Source organism: Anoplopoma fimbria, chromosome 9 (assembly GCF_027596085.1).
Source record: "Anoplopoma fimbria isolate UVic2021 breed Golden Eagle Sablefish chromosome 9, Afim_UVic_2022, whole genome shotgun sequence".
NCBI classification, from domain to species: Eukaryota; Metazoa; Chordata; class Actinopteri; order Perciformes; family Anoplopomatidae; genus Anoplopoma; species Anoplopoma fimbria.
The window spans coordinates 18124909-18150493 of NC_072457.1; the positions used below are offsets into that span (position 1 = coordinate 18124909).

The 25585-nt window shown below is 41.6% G+C and overlaps 1 protein-coding gene across 1 annotated transcript in view; it reads right to left on the reverse strand.

The window, feature by feature from the left end:
- Window positions 1-25585, reverse strand: part of sorcs3a (sortilin related VPS10 domain containing receptor 3a) — a 239875-nt gene that overhangs the window by 127566 nt on the left and 86724 nt on the right. Inside the window, exon 2 of the mRNA XM_054603842.1 lies at window positions 19615-19682. Coding sequence (XP_054459817.1) covers window positions 19615-19682 — 68 coding nt within the window. The remainder of the gene's footprint in view (window positions 1-19614; window positions 19683-25585) is intronic.

Sequence of the window (25585 nt, forward strand, 5' to 3'; positions counted from 1 at the left end):
CAATGAACATCGGAGTAGCATGGATATGTGCGGCAGCAATTAATAAATGTATGCCCATTTAAAAAAATATATAAACAGTGTAAACTGGCTCGGGACATCTGTCTTCATAATTCAGAAGTAGTTTAACAAACAATAAAAAAAATTTGCAAAGCATATTCTCTTGCAAAGAAACAGAAATATGCCCATGTGCTGCATGTCACAAAGTGGAGGTTTCCATTTGTTTTCACTCATGAAGTTAAGTCCTCAATTGTTTGGGGGGGGAGCCACAGAGACACACAGTGCAGTGTGTGAACAACAAATGTTTGGGAAAAAAGGAAGACGGAAATTGCATTAGGGAATGTTTGTGAGGTTTTGCCAGATGTCTGTCAGTAAAGCAGAACAGTTGACCATGCTCCGGGGAGGAAGAGAGAGAAAATCAAGCCATGTTCTTCAAAGACTGAGGGATGGAAATTGCAACTAAATCATATTTGTTTCTCCACCTCAAACTAAGCACATCAAATTGAAGCATACAGGGTTTTTAAAGAGAAATGAATTCTTTACAATATTGTGTCAGGGAAAACAAAAGGTTACTGATCTGACTCATCTCTCTGTTAACCTGACTTTGGATGAATGCTAGCGCGCACAAACAGGCAAAAAGTCACAATGAGAACAGAAAAAAACAAATCAATATTCATCAAGTGTCTGAAGATGAAAGCATCATCAGATGGTTGTCAGAGTTGAACCGAAGCAGCAACAACTCAATTGTCTGTCCTCAGAAAGAGATTCACACAGAGACACGAGAGGCTGAGAGACGGAGAGAAATGGAGAGAGGAAAGGTTTCGTAGCAGAGAACCCTGCGGCAAAATCCAGCCTGAAGACTGAACGCTCACTGAGTGATGCGCTTGAAAAACATTCACAGCGTTGGTGAACCGAGGCGTTCTATGCAGTACTGAGGGGTCACAGGTAGAGACGCCTGAACGCATCGCAGACATTTTCCTCTGCAGTTGTCTGACTTGTTGCAGTCTTTTGTTCCAGGAACAAACTCTGGTCCAGCCACAGGTCCTCAACACAAGCCTGCTCCCTGGATAGAATCCAGGGAAGTCTGGGTGACCAGGGAAGAACTAAACAGAGCTGTCACCAGAACAAAACTCCTGAGAATTTGATGACAGAGAATAAGAGACCAGATTTGGGCAGGCTGAAAGTCTTCTTATTAACCTTCATGTACCCAGCAAAGGGCCGGCTGGGCATTTATACTCTCTCTTGATTTTTGTGTGAGTTTTCTCCCGCTGCTACGATTTCTTCCTTCTTCAATGATATGCAATCCAGCGAATCTGAACCTCCCAAGTAAGCATTTTTTGAACTGTAGCTAATGCAACCCAGCCCAGAGATAATGTTGGCATGGTATGTTAGTTTTCTGAATCAGTAATACGTTTCTCTTTAGCCTTGTATCATGGATGCAGAAATGCATGCTGCCACGTTGTAAACGTAGTGAAACAAATGGTTCAGTTTAGGCAACAAAACTACTTGATGTGGACTTTCTTGCTAGTTATACTCGTTAATAAACCAAGGGAACTTTCCAAAACAGTCGTTCAATAAACTAAGTCTCTGGGTCTGGCCTGGCTATAGAGCTTGGTTAAGAATATGGTAATATCATGGTTATGGCAAATTTGTTAAGGTATGGTTTGGGTCAGGCCAATAAAATACTAGGTTAAGGTTAGGGAAAGATTGTGGTTAGGATCAATAAAAAGGATAGATGTTAGCTGCAGGTCTGTGCTGGTAGAGAAAGTCTGGCCCCCTGCATAGATGACAGATGTGCTGTTCAACAAGGGAGGGCTTCCCATAGCCGCTTCAATTTAGGATTCGGATTCAAGTTGGTAAAACACCCTGATTTAATAAGGCCCATGGAAATAAATCAAATCTTTCATTCATGGTCTCTGTTGCCTCTTTCTGACACTACAGACATCTGCATAGAAAAATAAGTTGTTATACAAACACCTGCTAAGCCACCAACACAGTTTGTAACAAGTCTAACAGGCTGAAAATTGGGTTTTGTTTATTCTGCAGCTGTAGCACAGTCCCCCCAGTAAGTTTCCGTTGCAGCAAAAAGAAGGAAAGAAAGAAAAGAGTGAGGACAGGGTTGATGAATGTCACAGAGCAGGGACTAAATCTTTAGTGGAAGCCCTACACCCCTCCAGCACAGTACAACCTCTGTGGTTTAGTTCTCATGCTGAGTAAAAAATACATGACGTACTTATTAACGGAGCGTTATCTTTATTTATCACCAAACCAACCTAAAAAGATCTGACCAGAGATTCAGAACTGGACTCATATGCGATGAAAAGCTGAAGAGCCCTGACCCCCAACCCCGATCACTGCAGAAAGGACACTAAACTGCCCTGGTACTGCACATTGGCATCAAGGATAACTGGAGGCCGTGAATCTCTGCCAAGGACCATTAATTAATTAACAGTTATAGGTAACCTAGATGTCGACAAAAAACTTGCGTTAGCTGTTCATCTAAACTGAAGTGCTCACTGGGTCAGAACTGCCCACAGTGTAGACTGTAAGGTGTTTTTGTAGTCCCTGCCATTTCCTTTGAGGCGTGAAGAAAAGAGGTTTCAGCCTCCCTGTGAGAGGCAAAGAAAAACAAATGGAGGGTGAGTTTCCCGGGAAAACGAGTCTGTTACTTGGTTATTCAACCAATATCTTTCTAAATGCTTTGATCCACGACACTAAGCCGGAACTCCTGACATCATTCAGGCAAAAACAATGATGTCATAGTTCACTGTTATGGAAGTACAGACTTCTGCATATGTTTCCTCTCGAAGCTGCTTCCTCTGACAAATCCTTTCATATTAGAATAATCAACCCTCAACGGGTCAATATCAATCAGGAGAGACAATAATTTCTTACAAATGCATTATGAAATGAATAGTGAAGAGCATTTGGCGATGGGGCTCCATTATGACGTAATCAATTAAAAAGGGGAAGTGATGCTGTGATTAGATCAGGAATATTCCCCTCTGGAGTCTAGACTCTCATGATGATGATGAAGGGAGCTGCTGAAGATCAATGATGGGATGAGGAGCAGGACTGAACACTGGATATGATGAAGACTGGAGATGAAGAAGGTGGAGGATGGATGCATCAGTTCAAACTATGATGACATCTGACAGCAGAAGAGAGGAGAGGAGTTTTAAGATGTTGACAGCAGCTCTGTGATTGGCTTAGGTGGCAGAATGTGGTTGGTTAAAATTGGTGAAAAAGTGAACGGCCACAATCAGCTGATAGAGTAGAAGAGATTTGTGAATGAATAAGTGTAAAGAGAGATTCTTCCTGACTGAACATCTGCTAAGTCCATTGTGGTTAGTCCCTGTATTACTGAAGTAGATGGTGTTCTGAGAAACGGACAGGAGAACCAGCACGGGAGCAAAGCAATGTTCTGCTGTGGACGTATTTTACACACTAAAAGAATCAATATCCGTTTAAGTGTACTCTGTATTAAGAATATTCTCTCTTAACCTTGCTGTCAAACAATAACACAAACAAACTAACAGATGTTAACCAACGTTGACTGGTAAAGGCAGCGCTGTCTCACCAGGTTGGTTCAAAATATCATTGTTATTCAGGCAAGAATAAAATATTGAATTTCATTTTCTTTTTTGTTTAAGGGTGAGTTTATGTTTTGTAGTGTGTCTTCTTGCACTCAAAGATGAATTCCAGTGAATGTATCAAGGTCCTACACTTTACTGTTAAAACAGTTGAAGTCATATTTCTGGATGCAGTTAGTTACTATAAAATCGATTCAGAGTCACATGACACCAATATGACATGCTAAATAATACTAAAGCAAATAGATTTTTTATCTATGCCCAAAAGTTATTTTGGACCCCTGCAAACATGGCACATTACCTACACCCTAATGTTGAAAGAGGAATGATTAGGAACCCGGAGAGGCGGACTCAGAGACTCTGATAGCCAGCCTCAGCCCGCCAGTCACCGCAATAACACATTACATTTCCATCAGTAAATGGAATTGTTTGGGCCTACTGAGAACATACAGACTTTTAGGAAAATGAAAAACCCATTCTGATATTTGTCGCATGCCAGAATGATTGTGTTGCAGCAGGTCTTTAGCGCAGGTAGCAAGCTTGCAGCTGCTTTTTAACAATCACTGCTACCATCAGCAAAGCAAATCTCAGCAAGGAGAGTCATCATGTACAAGCTGTCAAGGAGTTTATCTGTGCCTGAGCTGCACTCTAGCACACCAAATGAAGCATACACACACACACACACACACACACACACACACACACACACACACACACACACACACACACACACACACACACACACACACACACACACACACACACACACACACACACACACACACACACACCCTTGCATCTTTCCATGTTTTCACCTCAGGCTGTACAATCTCTCCTCTAATGCAGAACCACTGGGGCTTAATTGAAAATGACTTTGGAGGATTGCCACATCAAGATTGGAAGAAACTGTACTCGCAGGTGTTCAGAGTTGTCTGTGAAACACACGTGAGAGTGGAGAGCGGTGACGCATGAAGGAAATAATGGAACCTCAAAAGACCGAGCACCGTACACCAAAGTCTGTCTTTCTTTCAATAAATTAAGAAATGTGTTGATGTGCACATCTGACTCTATGTGTCTGTGTTAGTGGGAGCTAGTGAAAGCAAAAGATAAATCAACCCATGTGTGAAACAAACAGAAAGAGGAAATGTGCTGGAATCCATGCAGCTGCTAATTCAAAGCGTATAGAAAGTCTGAGAAGATCCTCCGGTGCAAAACAAAGATTTCACATAACACCAATGTGCTGGAGTGTGATACATGTTAACAACAAGCAAAGCAGAACGGGGAGACGGGAGACGACATAAACATTGCAAAGAGAAGAAACACACAGAATCCCTGCTGCTCTCAGGGCTTACCAAATATAACCTGACCGCATCATTGAACTGCGCTGGTAAATGAGGTGTTGAGGAAATCCCTTAAAGGAACAGCCGCAGTGGGACAGAAGTGCTGACATTTCAAAGATGGCTCTCAGTGAAGGCATCTGTGTATCCCACTCACTGCCCAGGCTCTCCATTCGACCTTGACAGCCGGTAGGCACGTATCTTTGCTTCATCCCCTTCCCTGCTCGCCACGCTCCGGACTTTTTTTTCATAATGAATTTTAAATAAAGCATAAAACTTTAAAAATCCCCCCAGACATGATGACTTTTTTATGAAGTCTAGAAGGACTTTTATTTAGGTCACAAAAGATAAATCCAGCCTGTTTCCACAGTGATCGTCAGCTGCTGACCTGACCCACATTGTCCCTTAACCCGACCCTCTTTTACTCTGCTCTCTCCTCTCAGAGGTGAACCGACAACCTGTTTCCCTCACACTCTGTCACAGATGATACTGTTACTGTATGTGGTTCAAATCTTTGTCAAATTGCAGGATTTTAGAGGGAAAACCCCTCAGCATATCTTTCAACCCTGGGAAGCTGGCAAGCAAGGAACAACCAGAAATGACTTCCTCCATTTATTATTGATGCCATGAGAAGGCCTGGAAAATAGCAATTCAATGGTGGGGATTATTACAGAGTGATGCTGGAGAGTGGCAGCGCACCGTAGTGGAGGGTTGTTAGTGATGATAACTGACATGTTGGGGTCAGAAGGAAGTCAAAGTCTAAATGTGTTAAAAAATAAAAGGGACCAGAGAAGTAGGAGATGTCTCTAGTGAAGAAGCAGGTTGTGAAATAAATGTAAAAGAATCAGTGTGTAACATTTAGGGGCAATAAGTGACAGATGTGGAATATAATACTCATAAATATGTTTTAATCAGTGTATAATCACCTGAAACTAAGAAGTGTAGTGTTGTCCTTTTATGTCTGCATAGGGAGTGAGTCATCTTCCACGGAGTCCGCCATCTTGCTCCGCCATGTTTCGACAGCAGCCCAACCAGCTCTGGTGAGAGCCTTTTGAGTAACCTTATCTGAAGGTAGGGATCGTTACCGTGCACAAATGATTAAAGATCGTAGTATTAATAGACCGGATGTTACTGGTGCTTTTTATTAGTACTTTTTAATGTTTTGATGTCATTAATATAACACTGCAGCACGCATCTGCTCTGCTATCTCTGTGGGGCTGAGCTCCTCCAACTACACACACACATAGACACAAACACACACACACACACACACATATAGACACAAACACACACATACATATAGACACAAACACACACATACATATAGACACAAACACACACACACACACACACACACACACACATACATATAGACACAAACACACACACACACACACACACATATAGACACAAACACACACACACACACACATACATATAGACACAAACACACACACACACACACACACACACATACATATAGACACAAACACACACACACATATAGACACAAACACACACATACATATAGACACAAACACACACACAAACACACACACACACACATATAGACACAAACACACACACACACACACACACATACATATAGACACAAACACACACACACATACATATAGACACAAACACACACACACACACACATATAGACACAAACACACACACACACACACACACACACACACACATATAGACACAAACACACACACACACACACACACACATAGACACACACATACATATAGACACAAACACACACACACACACACACACACACACACACACACACACACACACACACACACACACACATATACACACACACACACACACACACACACACACACACACACACACACACACACACACACACACACACATAGACACAAGCCTTTAACTATCTATATGTATGAAATGTATAAGATTATATAATATATGTACAAAAGTGGAAATTCCCTTTGCCAGTAAATAAATGTTGCAATTGTATGTTTCTGCTATCCATGTCAGAGTGTGGACATAGGAGGAGGGGCTGTTATATAAAGGGTACGTACTTTAATAATGAGTGTAAATAGTGAGGGGTCGGGGGTCAAACAGAGTGCTGCTGGGGTCCCGGGTGAAACCAAACGCAACTGTGCCTTTACGCTTTTAATGTAACTTTATTTAAGAATGGCCAATAAGTGTGGCTGTTCTTTTTTTTATCGTAGTCAGGTTGTTACGGTACTACTTCAACACAAACCAGATCACACATGATCTTTTCTTTAACGCTGACCAAGTCGTTTTGTTGCCTTAACGTTAAACACCTGTCATCGTGGGTTTCTGCAAACATGATTGGATTTTGGTTCAGAAACGTATCCTGTGGTTTGCCAACACGTACAATGCCAACATGTTTTCTGCCAACTGGGTTACATAATCAGTCTACATTTATTCTGATTTGAAGCTTATCCACTGTCCCGTTTTCCTTCAGTGTATACCTACAGGGAGAATGTTAGAGGTGTGTAGACCACAGACATGGGGGTCAGGTGCAAGTATCTACCCCCTGGCATTTGGATAAAGCTTAATGACCGGTCTGGGAAGTTACTCTAAAAAAGAAAAAAAGGGACATAGCTAGCTTTTTAAAACTGATATAGTATGTGCTGAGGCAAAAAGTGAAAGAGAAATATTACCCTTTTTAATGTGTGCTTCACTCACTGCAGGAAGCTCTCTGAAACCTTTTTTCCCCGCCCCATCGGTTGAAGGTTGCAAACAAACTTTTGATTCATACCTGCAATAACTCCTTTTGGATTTATGCTCATGATGCACTGTGTATGCAGAATCCAATTTAAAATCATTCCCTCCTTCTCTGTCAGTGACGGAAGTTGCTTGCTGGGGATGAGCGACTCACAAACGCAAGTGTTTAGCAGAACGCCAGCTGTTCCTCTGGTGGAGACTTGGTAAAGTAGAAGCGATGAAAGCCAGGCAGGGGTGTAAGAAGTCTGCGTGCACACTCTAAAAGTCTCTTGTTTGATCGCCTGCTCTTTGCCAGCATGCATCCTGTTGCGGCTGCACAGGGGTAAATACACGTTTTGTTGCCATTTCCAAAGAGAAGAGGAAAAAGTGCTCTCCTGGAAGGTGAGTGGGAGCTATCCTTCCCGACTCTGCAGAGCCTTTATCTGGAACCTTTCTTCTTTCTGATAAGCAGCTCCAGAGCCAATCATGTGGAACTTATAACTCAGGCATGTGAAAGTGAAGTTTTACCGAGGTAAGTAAGTAGAAGGAGGGTGAAACCAATAATAAACTTTCCTCCAACCTTCACAAAACTTTATTCCTGTGCTGCTTTCTAATGCTGCTCACACATCCAGCAGCATCTCTCCGAGTTGGCAGCAACCTGTCCATAATGTCAGCAGATCTGCACTGACCTTAGTAATGACTATATAACTGTTGTGGAAGCATGGGCAGCTGGTGTGGCGGAAACAAACCATGTACCTAGCTATAGCGGCCACGCCAGCAGCCACATCACCAGCCACCGCAGTCCAGCTCCGCGCTGCAGGCGACTCATGTCAGAATGTCGTCCTGAGTGGAAACATTTGTGTCATTTCAGATAAGCAGTGGAGTCAAAGCTCTCAGGCTACTCGCTGCTGTCGACAAACATAGAACATTGTGAAATAGGTTTTGTATGTGAATCCATTACAGTCAGATTTATAGTTCAGGATCTAAATAATAAAACAATGATGAGAGTGAATTGGATGGTTTACAAATTGTTTTAAAGACAAAACAATATCAGTTTAACTTTACTAAATGGGAAGAAAACAGAATTAGCGTTAATCACTGCAGCATCTGGATGGATGATGAGACTCCAAGTTGTTTAGCCCAAAACTAAAACAAACCGGGACGCCCTTGAATCGGCGTGGTATGAATTTCCACACTGCCTCCAGACTAAACCCTCCTGATGAAACCCACCGTTTGCTGTTATGACAGGAAACGAATCAGAATGTGCTTCAGGATATGAGGGGAAAAGCCCAGGAGTGTGTAATTAAAAAGGTAAGAATTTAAATAATGTGAGAAAGGGTCAGAACAACTGACAGCGAGGTGATTCATGTATTAACCCTGAAGTATAGCACAGGGGGAAGTTTGTTCTAAAGCACTAAGTGTATATAATACATATCTGATTCCGTGCTGCCATTTCTTGCTCTTACTACTACTATACTACCAGTGCAGAGCCCGTAGAAACCAAGCCTGTTCAGAACCAGCGGAGTGCTTGGCCCGTGGTGTTGGTCCAGCTTTCTGGAGAACCGCAGGCAAACACTTAACACACGTTCTTCTTGGGTCCTCAGCAATTCACCTCCCATGACATAAGGCCGTTATCATTTCCCAGTTTGTACATCCTTTCCTCGCCTTGCATCTTAGTTCCGCCCACAGGAGATGTGAGTATAGCAGGCGAGGCGGAGTCAAAGTCATTTAACAATTGAGACATCGTTTTAAAGAGACGTCAGATGAATATGATGTGTGTTACCACTGCATCACCTGTCCTCTGTTTGGTTATACCACTGTATTTTATCAGATGAACATCATTTGTAACTCCCTCCTCTCTGGCATTAACCACAAGTCACTCTCTCGCCTCCAACTGGTTCAGAACGCAGCAGCGAGGCTTCTTACTGGTTGTAACAGACGACATCACATCACCCCAATCCTGGCTTCTCTTCACTGGCTCCCTGTTCGTTTTAGAATTGATTTTAAGATTTTGCTGATCACTTTTAAAGCACGTCTGGGTCTGGCCCCGACATACATAGGAGAAATGTTGACCCGTATGAGCCCCTCGCAGCCTTAGATCCTCAGGTGGGGCCCTTCTGGCTGTTCCAAAGTCAAGACTGAAAACCAAAGGCGACCGTGCTTTTGCCATAAGGACCCCTCGGCTTTGGAACGACCTGCCGGAGGAGATAAGGCTTCAGAATCAGTAATCTCTTTTAAATCTCTTCTTAAAACACATTTTTACAGATTGGCTTTTATGTGATGTCGTCGTTTTATCGGTTCATTTTCATTTGGTCTTGGTATTTTATCTAATATTTGTTTACTATATTTTACCAATATCACTTGATTTTATTTATTTCATTATTTCATTATTTTATTTGTTTGTTTGTTTGAGCCTTAGGAGGAGCTACACTAACTGTGATGGACAGAAAGGTTGATCTTCTTAATTAACTTCAGATTTCTTTAATTTAATAACCTAAAATGAACTGTTACATTTGTAGAGTCGTGCCACGGTTGAGATTATTCCAGATGTGTCACAACTCTTTTATTAGTCTTCTCAGTGCTGAGAATATTTCTGCAAAGATACACCAGTGCTCCTCACTGAGAGCTCCTCCGGCTCCTCCATCCTCAACCAGGAACAGACTTTACTGTAGACAAGGTAGAAAACCTGGACCTGGTGCCCCAAACACCTAGAGATTTATTAAGATGTTTACATATGAATGATTATGAATTATGTTACTATTTTAACTCACAGTACACTGAAATAACTACTAACAATATGGAACTCAACAGTATTCTACTTAGTGTGTACTTCTACTGCAGAGGGAAACAGTGTATCACTACATTTACCTGACTAGAGAAATGCTACTGGTTACGTTACAGATTCAGATTTGATCCACAAAATGAATTATGAACAACTCATATTATTCTTTAAACATCCAGCGTCATATCAGAATGGAAAGCTTCACCTGGAACAGACTCTTGGTGATGATGTCTCTCCTCACTCTTTACTTGAAGGAAACATTTCAATGCAGGACACTTACTGTGCAGGATTAATATTTTTACTATTTTTGAGTACTTCTTCTCCCACTACTCACTGCCAATACCAACATTACCAGTTAGAGAAAGGGTTACATCAAATCATCTGCTCCGCCCATGAAAACACACTCAAGTAGTTACTCGCGGTCATAAACATTAGAGAAATATATTTAGCAGAGCTCATGTCCAAAAATAGACGAAATAGTAGTTTGTTTTGACATAACCAACGCACTTATAAAGTGGACCATGTATTTAGAAGGATATCTGGCTCTTTCGCTGCTAAATGCTACGCTAAGTTCACCAACTCGTCGGTAGCTTTGTCATCCTGCAGTTCGCTGTTGAGCGGCTCGCGTACATTTGGAAAACCGCTGCGGTGTAACTGAATCAAATCTTTGCAGGAGGTAAAACAATGTGTAGAGCTGAGGGCGGCTCACAGTGAGCTGATTCTCTGTGGGTTCATCACTACGAGCAGCACCTTACACATTACATGGAGTCATTAACTCCATTGTTAATACACATTTCAGAGCTGCTCTTACCACACTGTAGTTAGCTCAGCCAGATGTTGCTCTCATTCATCACACATTTTCTCCCACTTTAGCAGAGCCAACAGTAGCTGTATCAATCTTATCCTCCCAGAGAGCTTTCATAGAAGTGCTTTTTAAAAGTTCTGGACCGGCAAGGTTTTGAGGGAAATACCAAGTCCAATTGGAAAAAGGTCACAGACATCAGGTAGGTCTCTCTGAGAGAGCCGGGCCCTTATTATAGGCACTGACCTGTGAAATATGACATAGCCAGTGAGCATGCTCAGCTAAATGATGCAATTTGAGAGGATGTCACTCCTCACCCCCAGGTGACCCCATCCTGGCTCAGCAGGGGAGGAGGAGTCTGTAGCCAGTGAGTAATAAGGCAGAGCTCTCTCCTCTTTTCTCTATCTCCGATGGAACCCCTCCAACAGTGATGGCCCTCTCAAAAGAGAGATAAAAGAAATCCACTGACTACCACATTTTTGTTGCCTGGGTCCAGAACTTTGAACCCACCCACCTCACCGAGTTCAAGACCCCCTGATTCGTCCGGCATCGTGACAGGAAACAGGGGAAAAGTTTAAAAAGTTAGCAACAAATCAGTGCAGCGGGGGAAATAATGATGTTTGATTCAGTCGGAAACGTTGGTCTCCAGTGATTGGTTGGCTAAAATCGAATAGAAATGGAAATCAAATAGAGTGGAGGTAATGAAGATGAGGATGAAGAGGTCAGTCTGAAGATGGACAACTTTCAGCATCCTGTTTTTATTCAACTGGATAACCTGCAAATGAAAGAATCTGTAGTATAATTATTGTCATCTATGCAGCAAGAGTGTTTTAGAAACAGATTTGTTAATCCTATTTATTATTACAATATAAATATATAACCATTTCACAAAACACAAAAAAACTAGATTAACAGATTAAACACAGAACTATAATCTATTAGTGAACAAATGAGATTGTGTGTTGTATAGTATCTCAGGTGGTTTTATGTCCTTATTCTGCCATGAATGACTGAATTTAATAAACATTAGGATTTAAGACTTTCCCATGGTTTTAGAATTGCTACACACCAGATTTCTCTCTGTAAATGAGTACATCTAAGACAGTTGCAAGGAAGCGTTTGGATTGAGAAACATATCTTGGTTTTAGTAACTGACACATTTTACAAAGATCCTCCAGTCCCCAAAAAACTCTGCAAAGTTTGTCACCTCAGAGATGTTTTCATTTTATTTTCTCTACTTAAGGAAGAGATGTCTGTGCAGCTCCCGAAAATCTGAGATTCAAACGGACCCGAGGCAAGCTAGATTTGTTGAGTCACCAAATTCATAAGCCAATCACTGTCCAAGACATGTTGTCAGGGAAACAGTGTGCGACACAACGCAGGCAAAGAAACCTGACACCTCCAGACAAAAAATTCACACCCATTCATACACTGATGGCATGTATTGTATGTATTCAAAGCCATTCATTCGATTCCCATTCAGAAATGTGGGGTTAAGTGTCTTGCCCAAGGACACATGGACATGGACTAGAAGAGCCGGGGATCGACCCCCTCTACCGCTGAGCCACAGCTGCCACAACAGACTCCTTTCTGAGTATGTTGGCTGAATTAAAGGACTCTTTAACCAGTTAACCCAAGCCAGGAAGAGCACCGAGCTTTAAAGCTAATTTTATTTAGTAGCCAAACCAAGGATGTATTTTTAAGGTAAATCGACTAGTTGTAAAAGCACTAATAGATTAATCAAGAATTTTAGGATACGAGGATCATTTATTGTCATTATGCAACAATGTGAATAAACCAGGTTCATAATAATAATAATTAAGCCTTTATTAGTCCCACAATGGGGAAATTACAATTCTCTGCATTTAACCCATCCTGGAGGAGCAGTGGGCTGCTAAGAAGCGCCCGGGGAGCAACTGGGGGTTCATGTGATTGAACTGAGAACCAGGCTGCACCAAGGATGTTAAAAGAAACGATACTGTTCTCACTCTAAAACTGTATGAGCCAAGTGATGAAGGAGAATCTATCTCGATAAATCTATCTTAAATAAATATTTGAAAATCTAACTGTTTTTGCTCCGTTCAACACTGAATAGGAATGAACAGGGTCCCGCCTACAACCCTGTACCGGTTCCCTTTATACGTCCATAGGTCAACCGAGCGCAAACAGCGTTGGCGGGTGGGGTGAGGCCAGATCCTAAATTTCCCAATGAAAAAGAGAGTAGATGAACTTCAAGCCCCCTTTTTTTTAATGCATTAATTTATTTTATTGTCATAGCAAGTATTTTGACATACTTTGTCTGAAGGGAACTTTAAGTTTTTTCCACAGGAAACAGGATCAGATAAATTCATCTTCACTCCTGGTTTTCTCCCCTAAAGCTGCTGAATACCATACAGTCATACTAGTAACTGACCTTTATGTGTGAAATTGGTGAAGCTCGCCTCTTACTTGATATGTTCTGGATTACTAATTATTTTCCAGACCTGAAGCAACTACTGCTGCACAAATTCTCCCCAGCAGTTGTCTTAACTGTTCCCCGATACTTCATAATCACTGTCATTTTTAGCGACACTAATTTCAGGCAGTTATCCTCATAATGAACATTTCTTCATACCGAACATCATTACAACTGTAATCAGAATGTTAATAGGGGACAAAGAAGAGTGGAGAGAATGCTCTTTTTTTTCATCAGATCAGCGCTAATTTGCTGAAGGCGAGAATAAGACCAATTAAAATAATTAGACTAAAATGTCTGATTATTTAGTGCAAAATGTGGCTTAGTGAAAAAGGACAAACTAACCGAAGCAATGTTCCTTGGGGGATACTATGAAAGAGTGAGCTGCTACATGTTTATTGGTGGTAGGGTGTTATCATATAGAAGCCTCGTCACATCGTTTGGCTCTTTTAAAGCAGACATTTTGAGAAAGAACACAGATACACCCTTTGGAATATGGCAGTGCATTCAAGCTAGCAGTGCTCTGCCACATCTAACCTAACAGAAGTTACCACAGTCACAGCATGTAAGATGAGAATAGCATGAAGCATACTTAATAGAGGTGGAAATTTCAAATCCCTTTTCTGATTTGATTTATTTTGTCAAGCTCAGTATGAAGATTAATCGTGGCAATGCAGTTTCTTTGGTTTTAAAGTCTAAAGATTTGATTATATGTTAATTCAAATGAGCCTATCACATCACCTTTTTTAGTTCAGTGTTTTGAAATATCTTGCTAAGATATGATATATTGGTATTTTAGTAAGCTCCTATCTGCATCACGGTTGTGGCATTGTGATTGTTTCTGTGGCTTTTGTTGTCTTTTTGCTAGTTTTTAATCAGGACATGACATACTGTTGATCACAGCTGATATTTCTGTCTCCAGTGACAGGAGCTCCAATGTCAAACGATACGGACTCGTCGAAAATGATGACTCAGTGAACTCAGTTCAGACTTTAGTTTATGTGTGTTGCAGTGGTACAAAAAGAGATTACCATTATCAGCTCAGTAATCCTGTAACATACCGTGAGCCCAACTTCAATGAACTCACCGTATAAATCACAGAAAACAACTGCTGCATATGCTTGTTTGCAAAAAGTACAAGTATAGAATTTGTCAAATTCCTTCAGCGATAGGAGGGAAATACAACCTGACTTTGTTGTTGGCATTAATTTACCCACGTCTGAATACCTGCAAATGAGTACGGGGCTTGTCATATTTGATAAAGTTAGATTTACAGCAGTACAATACTCCAGGGGCCAGATGAGAGAGGCTGCACAACTTTGAAGAATTGTTTTGCCGAGTTGATTTATTGTCAACAATGAACTGCTCGCCTCCATTTCCCCCCCCTAACCACGCATATATGAAGGCTCCTTTGAAAATGATGACTGACTGCTCAGTGAAGGAGGAGGTTAAACGTGCCTCTCTCTCCTCACAAGGATCGTAAGGCCTGACCTGCACTCAGAAAAGGAGCGTTTTGGGGCTTAGTTAGTCTTAGTCTTCTTTTAAAGTCTGTGCCTTAAATCTGTGTACTCCGGTTTGCTTTGGACCTAAGCTCTGAAGTTTCTTCTGATACCGACTGATCAGCTTTCATTGTCTAAGGTCAGGATGTTCATTAAAATTGACAGACTGACTGGGCGATACTTTGAGGTGCTGCCACAGCCTCGACCTTTGCAAGAAGGCAGCGTAAAGACCCTCCATTTGGGACGTCTTCACGCAAACTGATAAATATTCCCTCCAACCGCTCCTCTTCAAACCCTATCAGAGCTGTGATCTCATTTAGCCGGCCACAGACAGACGGGTCAGGAGCCGGAGCTGACACGAGACTGGCAGGTTTCTCAGCCCCAGTTGAGCTGATTCAAGAAAACGGCTGCATTAATAAATAGTGCTTGTTGGCCTTTTATCCTTCTCCTTTTTTATTCCTCTGTCCGTTTCCCTTTCCTTCATTTTCCTCTGCTTCCAACATCCCTGTCATGCATACACAACGCTGCATTTCCTCAGACACTGATGTACTGGAAAGTCAGACTGAGATGGACAGCTGCGGCCTGGGAGTGTTGCCAATAACAGCAGTGATGTCCTGATCCTACACCATGGATAAACTATCTCACCTGATTACGTCTCCTCCACAGAGATACACTTTCATGGTGCATTTAACTCTGATGACAGTGCTAGTGTTTATGTGAGTCCAATCATCATTTATTTGTATGCAAAAAATAAATCTTCAGACATATTGTGGAGGTTGTTGAGAGCTTCAAATAGTTCATTTAGGTACTAGCTGGGTTGTCTTTGTGTGGTTGTTCAAAGACACTGAAGCTTTGAGTGTTATCAGATGCTGGCATTGCCTTGACCTGAACCACACTTTCTCCATTCATTTAGTATTTATTGTGTGTTATGTAACTAGTAAAGGACTCATGCTGGGTAGCTTTGGAGCCTGCAGCCTGAAAGTTGACCCCCAAAGCTTCTTAATGAAGTACTCCCAAACGGTTTTCTTCACCTTAATGACTGAATGAACACCACTCACAGCAGGCAGATTGATTGAGCACCAATTGGCCTCATTACTCCATTATTCTAGAAACATAGACATGCACACTTAATTATTAGGTTGAATTATTTCTTCAAGAATTGAAGGTAACACAGGGTGAGCAACTGAAATACAAATGTTCATTTTGGGGGTGAAGTAATCCGTAAATATTAGGAAATGACATTAGAAAACGATAGAAGCAGGTCAGTTTTGTATTTTCTTGGTAGCAGTAGGCTAACAGTGATGCGTTCATATAGCAAACACAAACATTATAAACTGTAATAAAACATATTTTACAGTGGTTAATGGGGAAGCAGATGTCACACACTGAATGATCACAATGTGCATTCAGTTGCCAGATGAGTTCATCATTCTGTGAATTCAACAAAGACAGTCTCAGATGAATATCTGTTTCCTGACTGTCCTTTCTTACGGCTGGACTAACGTGCTTCTCTTAGACACAAAGATTACAGCCACACATCAGTGAAACTATCTAAATACAACTGTAATCAGGTTAAATGAAATGTAAATACACAACCTCAAATGTACAGCTTAACATTACTAACTAACAAAGCACTGCTTATCACCAGCACAGGACAAAACATTGATCTGTGTACAAGCTTGCATGGGAACAATACAATTATAAGACTAGGTTAGTGACGTCACGCTGGCGCCAAACAGCCAGCGGGCTCCACATTCTTGGTCACACAAAGCATTTTATATTATAAAAACCATAATATAATGGTATAACACACACTAATACAATAAGAATTATGCAAATAACGTTAGCCATTAAAATGTCCAGTGTGCCACACAGACACCATGTCAGATGCTGAGATCATGGATTATGAAGTAAGCCATTGCAGTTTGATTACCACAACTTGGCTTTTAATATAAGCTTCTTGCGTTGAGAGGAACTAAAGTTTCTTCTTGCACAAGTATATTTCAGCATCATTCAGTTTACATTATGCTGGTTTTCACCTCTCCTGGAGGCTACAGTACGTCCTCTCACTGCCATCTGTGGTGGCTGTTATAGGGGGTATTTCTGGGGCTGTTTGGGCAACAGGGACTAGCAATCATCAAAGTGAAGAGATTTTAACTTCTACACATACTGTTCCATCCTGTTTTCTAAAGCTAACTTAGATGAATAATCAGATAAACACAGGGGGAATGTAGCCAGAGTCTAAATGACAGATATGGTTTAGAATAGAAATACAGATATTATAATCTTATCACAAAGCAATCATACAAATATTAAAGAAGTATATCCAGACTATTTTATTACCCTTAGTGTGAGCAGTTTAAGCAGCTGTGTTCTGTCTCACCGCAGAATATCAGGGGACTGGATTTTCTTTGCACTTATTCAAATACCAAAACACAACTCTGTCTCTGCCTCAGGGTCCAAATTACAAAGTAGATGTCTAAATGTCAAAAATGGCTAGCAGATAGTTTGGCACAGCTTATCATTGTCAAACTTGAGGAGTGCAAATGTTGTGTGCTTTAAAGAAATGTCATCTTGAAACTCTCAAAGAAAAAAATATGGTGCAGATGGAACACTTTTTGCGTTTGGATTGGATGTCTTTGAGTAGTAAACAAACAAACAAACAAACCACTCTTTCTATGTCTCCTTGTTTCCTCACCTACCTACTCCCAACATCAGGCTGTATCTCTTACATTTTCCTTTTCCTGTTGTTACCTTTAATCACTTTAAGAGGAGACGCTGCAGGAGAATACGCTCAAAGATGTAAATTATAGATATCACTATGATACTTCCCAAGTTGATTACTTCCATTTTTTGTTGTTACAAGTTGTCTGAAAGTCATGTTTAATAATGCAAATGTGGCTTTATCTTATTTAATATGTGCCAATCTCTATACATTTCCAGAACGGAAATCTAAACATTATGAAGCCATGTTCTAAACTCTTGCTTCATTTTGTTGACGTGTTGGTTAAAGGTTTTACATAGGGAATATAGGATATCTTTGTATAACTCTATAAATCAGAAAATATTGTCAACAGCCATAAAAATAAAAAGTTTTTCGTAGTAAAATTGTGTATATGATGATGAGATAAAGTAGTAAAATTAACTTCTAAATGTGTGTTTTCTTTCCACTAGTCTGAACAAAGAAGTTATGGAAGCAAGATAGGTCAGAATCTCTAAATTGACCGGTGCATGTTTTGCTCATATTGCATAGACATCCTTTGAGGGTGGGAGCATATTACTCACAGTAAAATATGCGGATGACACACACAACTGACTGAGCAGAGAAAAACACAGTTGGATCCATTCTTTACATATTTATATCTGTATTTTTGGTTTTGGAAAGGCTAGGGGAAAAAAAGAAAATGACCACCTTCCGAGTCTCTCTAACTGCAGAGTTCTAAAGCTTGGCATATCTATTGTTCCTAATTAGTTGCTAGTTGCTAAGCTATGTGATTGGACAATCGCTGTTCTGGGGGTTTGGCAAATGGCCCATTACCTGAGGACCCAATTCCCCCAAAGTATATTGATTCCTTGGAAAAACGGGTCATATCTTGCCCGGGAGGACGCTGTCATGTGTGTGGCGTGGAATGACTGTATTAATGTTACACAAGCCACAATGGAAATATGTTACACGCATCAACTTATCAGAGATGTGTTACCTATCCGTTTTGGTAGTGTATTTTTACTTTGGGAGTGTTTGTGCATGCTTTGCGTGTTTATTTCAGTCCAGGCAGGGGTGAGGAAAGGGAGTACATCAGATAATACCCCAGAACAAGAGCATCCTCCACACTACGTGCCCTGTCTGACCGGGCATGACACCAGAACACACTGTTAACAACAAAGAGCAGCCCAAGAAGAAAAGACTCATTGTGATTGCAGACAGGTGGGAGAAGAGACGGGCGGTTCAAAAAACAGAGTTGAAGAAGTCCTAGCATTTTGTTAAAAGACCCACTTTTCCAGTGCTTATGCACATAGATTTTTGTATCTTGATGGCCTCACAACCCACAGACTGTGAAGGAAGATAATCTGGTCAGTTTTTCTGTGGGCGAGATCAGTAAACATGTGACTCTACAGGCCAATCAGATTTGGCTTCCCTTCCTTTGTCACGAGTGTTTGGAGCTTTAGGGCATGTAAGCAAGTTCTAGTATAAACATAAAGACATAAATATGAACCTCAAAATGAGCATCATATGTTCACATTAAGCCAAGTCAGATTCTATAGTTATCAGTTACCGGGGCATATATTAAACTGACAATTATCCAAAACATCAAGCCAATCGCAGGATCATCGCACAAGGCTATCCTTTGGTGGTCAGAGCAGCATTACAGGATTCAAAGACATAACTTGTAAACATTTATGAATAAAAATCTGCTTAGTACTCACCTCCAAAGAGTGCTCTCAGTGACGCTGCCAATATGAAAGTCATACAGCTTGGTTAGGATCAGGATCACCTGTCAAGAGAGAGAATTTTACCATTACAATCTTTGTATCAACAGCCGGTTAGCTTAGCTTAGCTTAGCTTAGCAAAATAATAGAAACAGGTAGAAACAGCTAACTGGGCTCTGGTCAACAGTAAAATATTCTACCTACCAGTACTTCTAAATCTCACGTATTAATATCTTAATATCTCATTTGTTGTTCTCTAAGACATAGTCCGGCTCAGAACTTCTCAGCAGGAAGACGGGTAAGCATCCAAGCATCAAACAGTGCTTTCTAAAGGCAGGGTAGCGAGCGCAGACATTTGGAAGAAGTTAGGAGTAGGGACACAGCTTTTCTGAGTTGCCTCCTGGATGGAAACCCTGGGGGAGACCCAGAACCCGCTGCAGCGATATCATATCCTGTCTGGCCATGGATCGCCCTGGGATCCACAGGAAGAGCTGGAGGACGGACTTCTGATACGTTGCTTAGCCCGCTGCCACAGCAACCCACAACTGGATAAGCAGTGGAATATGCCATTGTCAAGAGTGGTGGTTTATACAGGGGCTGGAATAAAGACAGTGTGGTTGCACTGGGGCCCGTGGGGTGGGGGCAAAGAAAGAGCGGGCCCTCAAACATTGTGTTGTCTTGAGAATGGACCCTAGTAAGTAATTCAGATTAGTGCCTTGGAATAATACCTGTGTTCAAAGAAGAACTCATTTAAAAGTAAAGAGGGTGTCTTGTAAAATATTTCAATGTGTGCAAACTGAACTTTAAACTAGTTCTTGTGATGTGCTATTAGTAGAACTGAACACTTCTTGTAGTTGCTGTAAAACATTTGTGTTTGGACAGCAGATGAGTTAAATAGGTAGATTACTTATTGTACATTTTGAAGGTGCTGCAAATCCATATTCAGACCCTTTTTTGCCACTGTTTTCTTGTTATATTTCCACGTGTTCTAGTTCAATAGAATGTAACAACAACAATGTAACACAAAAAGACTCTTGTGACAAGCAGTGAGTGCACAGGCAGAGTTTCGGCAGGCGGGTAGTCCGTCCAATCATTTTATTAGGGCCGGACCAAATGACCACAGTTACTGTTTTGATTGATTTCTCTCTTTTTGTTGAGCATTTGATTTATTGATTGCTTTCATGATGAGAATTTCACACAATATGCCGAAAATACTTTTGAAGAAACTACCCACCCTAGCTTTAAGGCCTGTAAAACAATAACTATTGGTAATAACAGCAAGTCTCCGTTTTCCCAACACCTGTTAGTATTACAGGGTTCTGGGAGTTATGGATAGCATTTCAGGAAGTAATTATTCCTGTGTAACCAATGCTGTGTGTACAGCATTGAAACTTATTTTTTCTCATGATGGAGCACGCTGCCATGCATGCTCGCCCCTGTGGACAAGCCTGATCCAACAGTCTGTGTGTTCACAGCTTTGGTCTTTGCTCTTTTTGAGAGATAATCAGCAGGGGGGGCACTTTGATAAGCACTGTGTTACTGCAAGTCCTCAGAGCAAATAGCAAGACATGAAGGCCAAGTCTGCTGTGAAAGGATCAGTGGTCAGCTGTGATCCTCCACTCTGAGTGCAACTTTGTCGCACAGAGAGACTGCTGGAACCATCCACGACTGACATTCACTGCTGGGTTACAGGTTGCAGTCAGAGGTGTGTGGAAAAAAAGTAGTCGAGCTAAAGTTAAAACACAGGAAAGTTCACAGGCAATTATTAACTTGAACTGAGCTCCCATCCTTTTACATAATAAATGCTATTTGCATGCATCGGCCTAGGAGTTGTTTGCTGTACTGATTCCTTCCTTGCCTAAATCACTGCTGCTCCTCCTTTATTAGCATCCATGACTCTTCTGACAGGGATCAGCAATCAGGCTACATGAGAAGGAACTGAATCTCTGTGCAGATTAGGAAAATAACTGTTGTCCTGATGTCCTGGCATCCCCGTCCTTCCCTTCTACTCATGTCCTGAAGATCTCAGGCATGCAGACTTCCAAGACATCTCCACCTCTGGCTGAGCCTCGGTATCCCCACAAGCGCTTTGAACGAGCCAGCCGCTCACCAGGGTTCTTGTGGGAAGATGTGCCACATGCCCAAGGGATCCTCCTACTAAGACTGTGAACATATGTTTCAGGCCAAGCAGTGCCAGTGACAGGACAATGTGGAAGAAGACGAAAATGGATTCTTGCCATGTGGTTGCAACACATAAAAAAAACTTTGTGTGTTCCGGGGTACATATTTGTTGGAAGTGCATAGTGTTCTGTAGAAATGTTGTGATGTCAGATTCGTGTGTGTTCTTGTCTGCTTCGGGGGGGGTGACACGCACAGACACGAGTTGACTCATCCAGACATGACAGCCTGAATTTAGAATCCAGTACTCAAGCTGAAAAAGAGAAAAACTTCAAATGCCTTTAAGAAAACCTCATAAATGTGATTCAAAAAACCTTAAAAGCCATCTTTAAAAACTATTTATGCGATAAGCCACAGACCTGAATAAAAAGGGTTCGGTAAATTTAAGCAACCTCAAGCTGATACTGTTTATCTACCTGCTAGCTCTCATCTGTCCATGTTCAGCAGGCAGTGGGTGTAATGGACGCTCAAACTGTGGCACACTTTAAAAAGTGTCTCTATTTCAAGTGCACTCTCCCCTTCTGATCCACAGTTGACTTTTTGATTTTATCACTGCATTTAAAAAACATGGTGAATGATACCTGTGGGTAAATGAATGTGTGTTCATGAGAAATGATAATAAACTTCATAGCAGTCTATAATTATAGCTATCAGCTCACATAAATATTCACAATACTTTATAAAAATAATAATAATAACACATTATAAAGCATCTTATAATGACTTGTATGGTCAAGTATCATAATACTTCATAATGCCTGGTCACTCACTCACATTTTTTATAATTCCTATTGTCATAATACATCATAATATATTTCTAACGCATTATTATCACTGTTATAATGAATAATAATGTGATTATACTTAGTGGTCATTCAGGGCTTCTACTGAAGTAATGAAATTCCTGAGGTATAGACAGATATAATACATTACAAAATGGTTAAGGGTCACAATAAGTGGTCCTTGTTTGCTTTAAAGGGCCAGTGTGTAGCATTAAGGGGGGCTCTGTTAGCAGACGTTGAATATGATATGATTAAGTATGTTTTCATTAGTGTATAATCACATCTTGTTTTTTCGTTAGCTAACAATGCCCCTATTAAATCTACATACACAGCAGGTGCTTTTCATCATGCACCGCCATGACTCTACGGTAGCCCAGAACGGACAAAACTAACCCCGGCTCCAGAGAGGGCCTCCACGTTCCAGGCCTGTAGTTCTCCTACAGGCCTGGAACGTGGGAGAAGTTTCAGCTGCAATCTGAAACCTCACTGCTGGATGCTGCCAGATGCTTTACACTGCTTCTTTAAGTAAAGTGAAAAAAATCTATAAATCTAAAATGTCAGTGGTTGACCAGTAATTATGAAGTATTATGATACATGCTCTTATAAGTCCTTGTATTGATATTGTTAAAAGCATTATGATTATTTATGAGAGCTCAAATCTGATTATACAGTGCTTAAAGTAGATTATACCACATTAAAAGTTTATTATGCAGAGAAAGTGTTACCGATTGTTCAAATTAACAATCTTTAACCTGTGCAGCATTTTGTTTCATAATTAATTTTACTCCATTCAAAGGCTCTAGGGGCATCAGAGTAAACAATCAATGCCCAGCAAAAGATGTAATGTTGATTCCAGCTTCTCTAATACAGCTCCTTGTATTTTAGCTCTGACAATTTCAAAGACTTTGTATGCTTCGTTCTGAACAAAAGAGCTCTCTGTGCCTTCGACTGCAAAAAGTCATGGTACCCCAGTATAGAGAGTCTCACACAGCACTGAAAACAAGATTTTAGTAGTCTGCAAACAAATGTCAGGATAGTCGACAACAAAATGGCAGCTGGAACAGATCATTATCTAGAAGTGATTACGCCTCTCAGTAGCATGTCAACAGTTCAGCAATTACTTTCAATTGGCGAGAGCTGTTTATGAGACACGATGTCAACTGGTGGTGATGGAGCCACCATGGAGGCAGAGACACTGAATGAGTGGATAAATACACAGAGAAGTTTGTTGAACTGATCATAAATGGAGACAAACAGAGGGCTGAGATGAGCAGCGAGACAGGAGAGAGTATCACACACACAGGACTCCCGCTATAGCAACAAAAAGAACTGGGCTCCATTCATAGGCCGTCTGAAAGGTTAAAAAGGGATCACCTGAAGCGACAAACCTGCAAAAAATGTTCAACCAATTTTGTAGCTTTTTCAAGCCTCTTTTCAGTTTTCTGTCTTGAACTTCAAGCCTGTCACCTATTCCAGCAGCAGGCCTCTGCTTCCTGTGTGAGGCCTTTAAAAAGCTCCCAGTGGCAGCACACACCTCTCAGAGCAGACTCCTCCCTCCAGGAGCCTGGTGGGAGGAGTCTGCTCATCAGAGAGATTCAGCTCACCTGCTCTGGATGAAGGACTATGAGCTGGCAGTCAGCCAGTCTATCTCTATGTCCCTCTGTCTCTCTCTGTCTGTCTCTATCTCTCGATGTCCCTCTCTCTCTTTTTTTCTCCCTCTGTCTCTCTATATCCCTCTATCTCCCTTTGTCTCTTTATCTCCCTCTATCTCTTTTTCTCTCTCTCTCTCTCTCTGAGTGGAAGGAGCAGTGAGTGTGTGGAGTGTCTGAGAGCGATTGATGGTGATATTTCTATCTTTTCTTTACAGGTATATGGTGTAAATAGAGTGTATCACAGAGTGTACGTAAGTGTTACGGTGTTGGTGTGTTGACGTCGGGTGTTGTAGGGTAACGCCACCATGGACTTCTCAAAGCGAACAAGGACACGATGGCGCCGGGCTTCTCTTGCTCGGTGCAGGACTGCAGCCTGGCCGTGGGGAAGGTTGTCGGTCACGGCAGCGTGAAGTCCGCTGCTAGCATGAATAGCGCTGTGGTTATTTTGGTAGATGGTGTTGAGAAGGCGAACACGGTGATCGTGGTGAACGATACGTTCCTGTCGGTTCTGCCTCTCGCTACACCGGCGATTAAAGTCACCCTATCTAATGTTCCCCCGTTCTTCAGAGAGGAGACCAAACCAGGGAGCTTTCTAGAGACGGAAAGGTCGCGTCTCAGATCAGGAAAGTCTCCTCAGGCTGTAAGTCTCCTCTGCTGAAGCATGTCGTGTCTCACAGAAGACAACTTCACATGATCCTGAACAACAGGAATGAGGATCTGAACCTCGTGTTCAAACTTAAGAGTAGATGACTTTGATTCTGTTATTTCTGTTACATCTGAATTACATCTGTTACATGAAATGTTTCAGTTGTGGTAGAGAGGGACATTTAATAAGAGCACGTCCAGAGAAAAATCAGCTGCCATCAGCAGGGGTCCAACAGATAGGTAAGGTGAGTGAGGGAGGACAGGAGGAGACAGGTGGGGTCAGACAGATAGGTAGGGTAAGTGAGGGAGGACAGGAGGAGACAGGTGGGGTCAGACAGGCTAGTAAGGTGAGTGAGACAGGAGGAAGGTCAGGTGAGTTAGGGGGGGACAGGAGGGGATGGGTGAAGTACAACAGGACAGTCAGGTGAGGACTGAAGGACAGGTGGAGACAGGTATGAGGCAGGAAACAGTTAAACAAAATGAAAAGTGTGAATGGGAAACAGTTGTAAAAGATGTGGTGATGACACGGAGGAGGAAGTGGAGGTGGTGCTTAAAGTCTCCCGTCTGAAAAGAAAAACTGTGAGCAATGGTGGAAGCTCTCAGGCAAAGAAAGGGACGGCGAGGACAAGGAGAGGAGAGGAGGGGGTGAGGTGGTGCTGAGCCAGAACAGCAGAGGAGGGGAAAACTCCAGACCCTCCAGACTGGACCCTG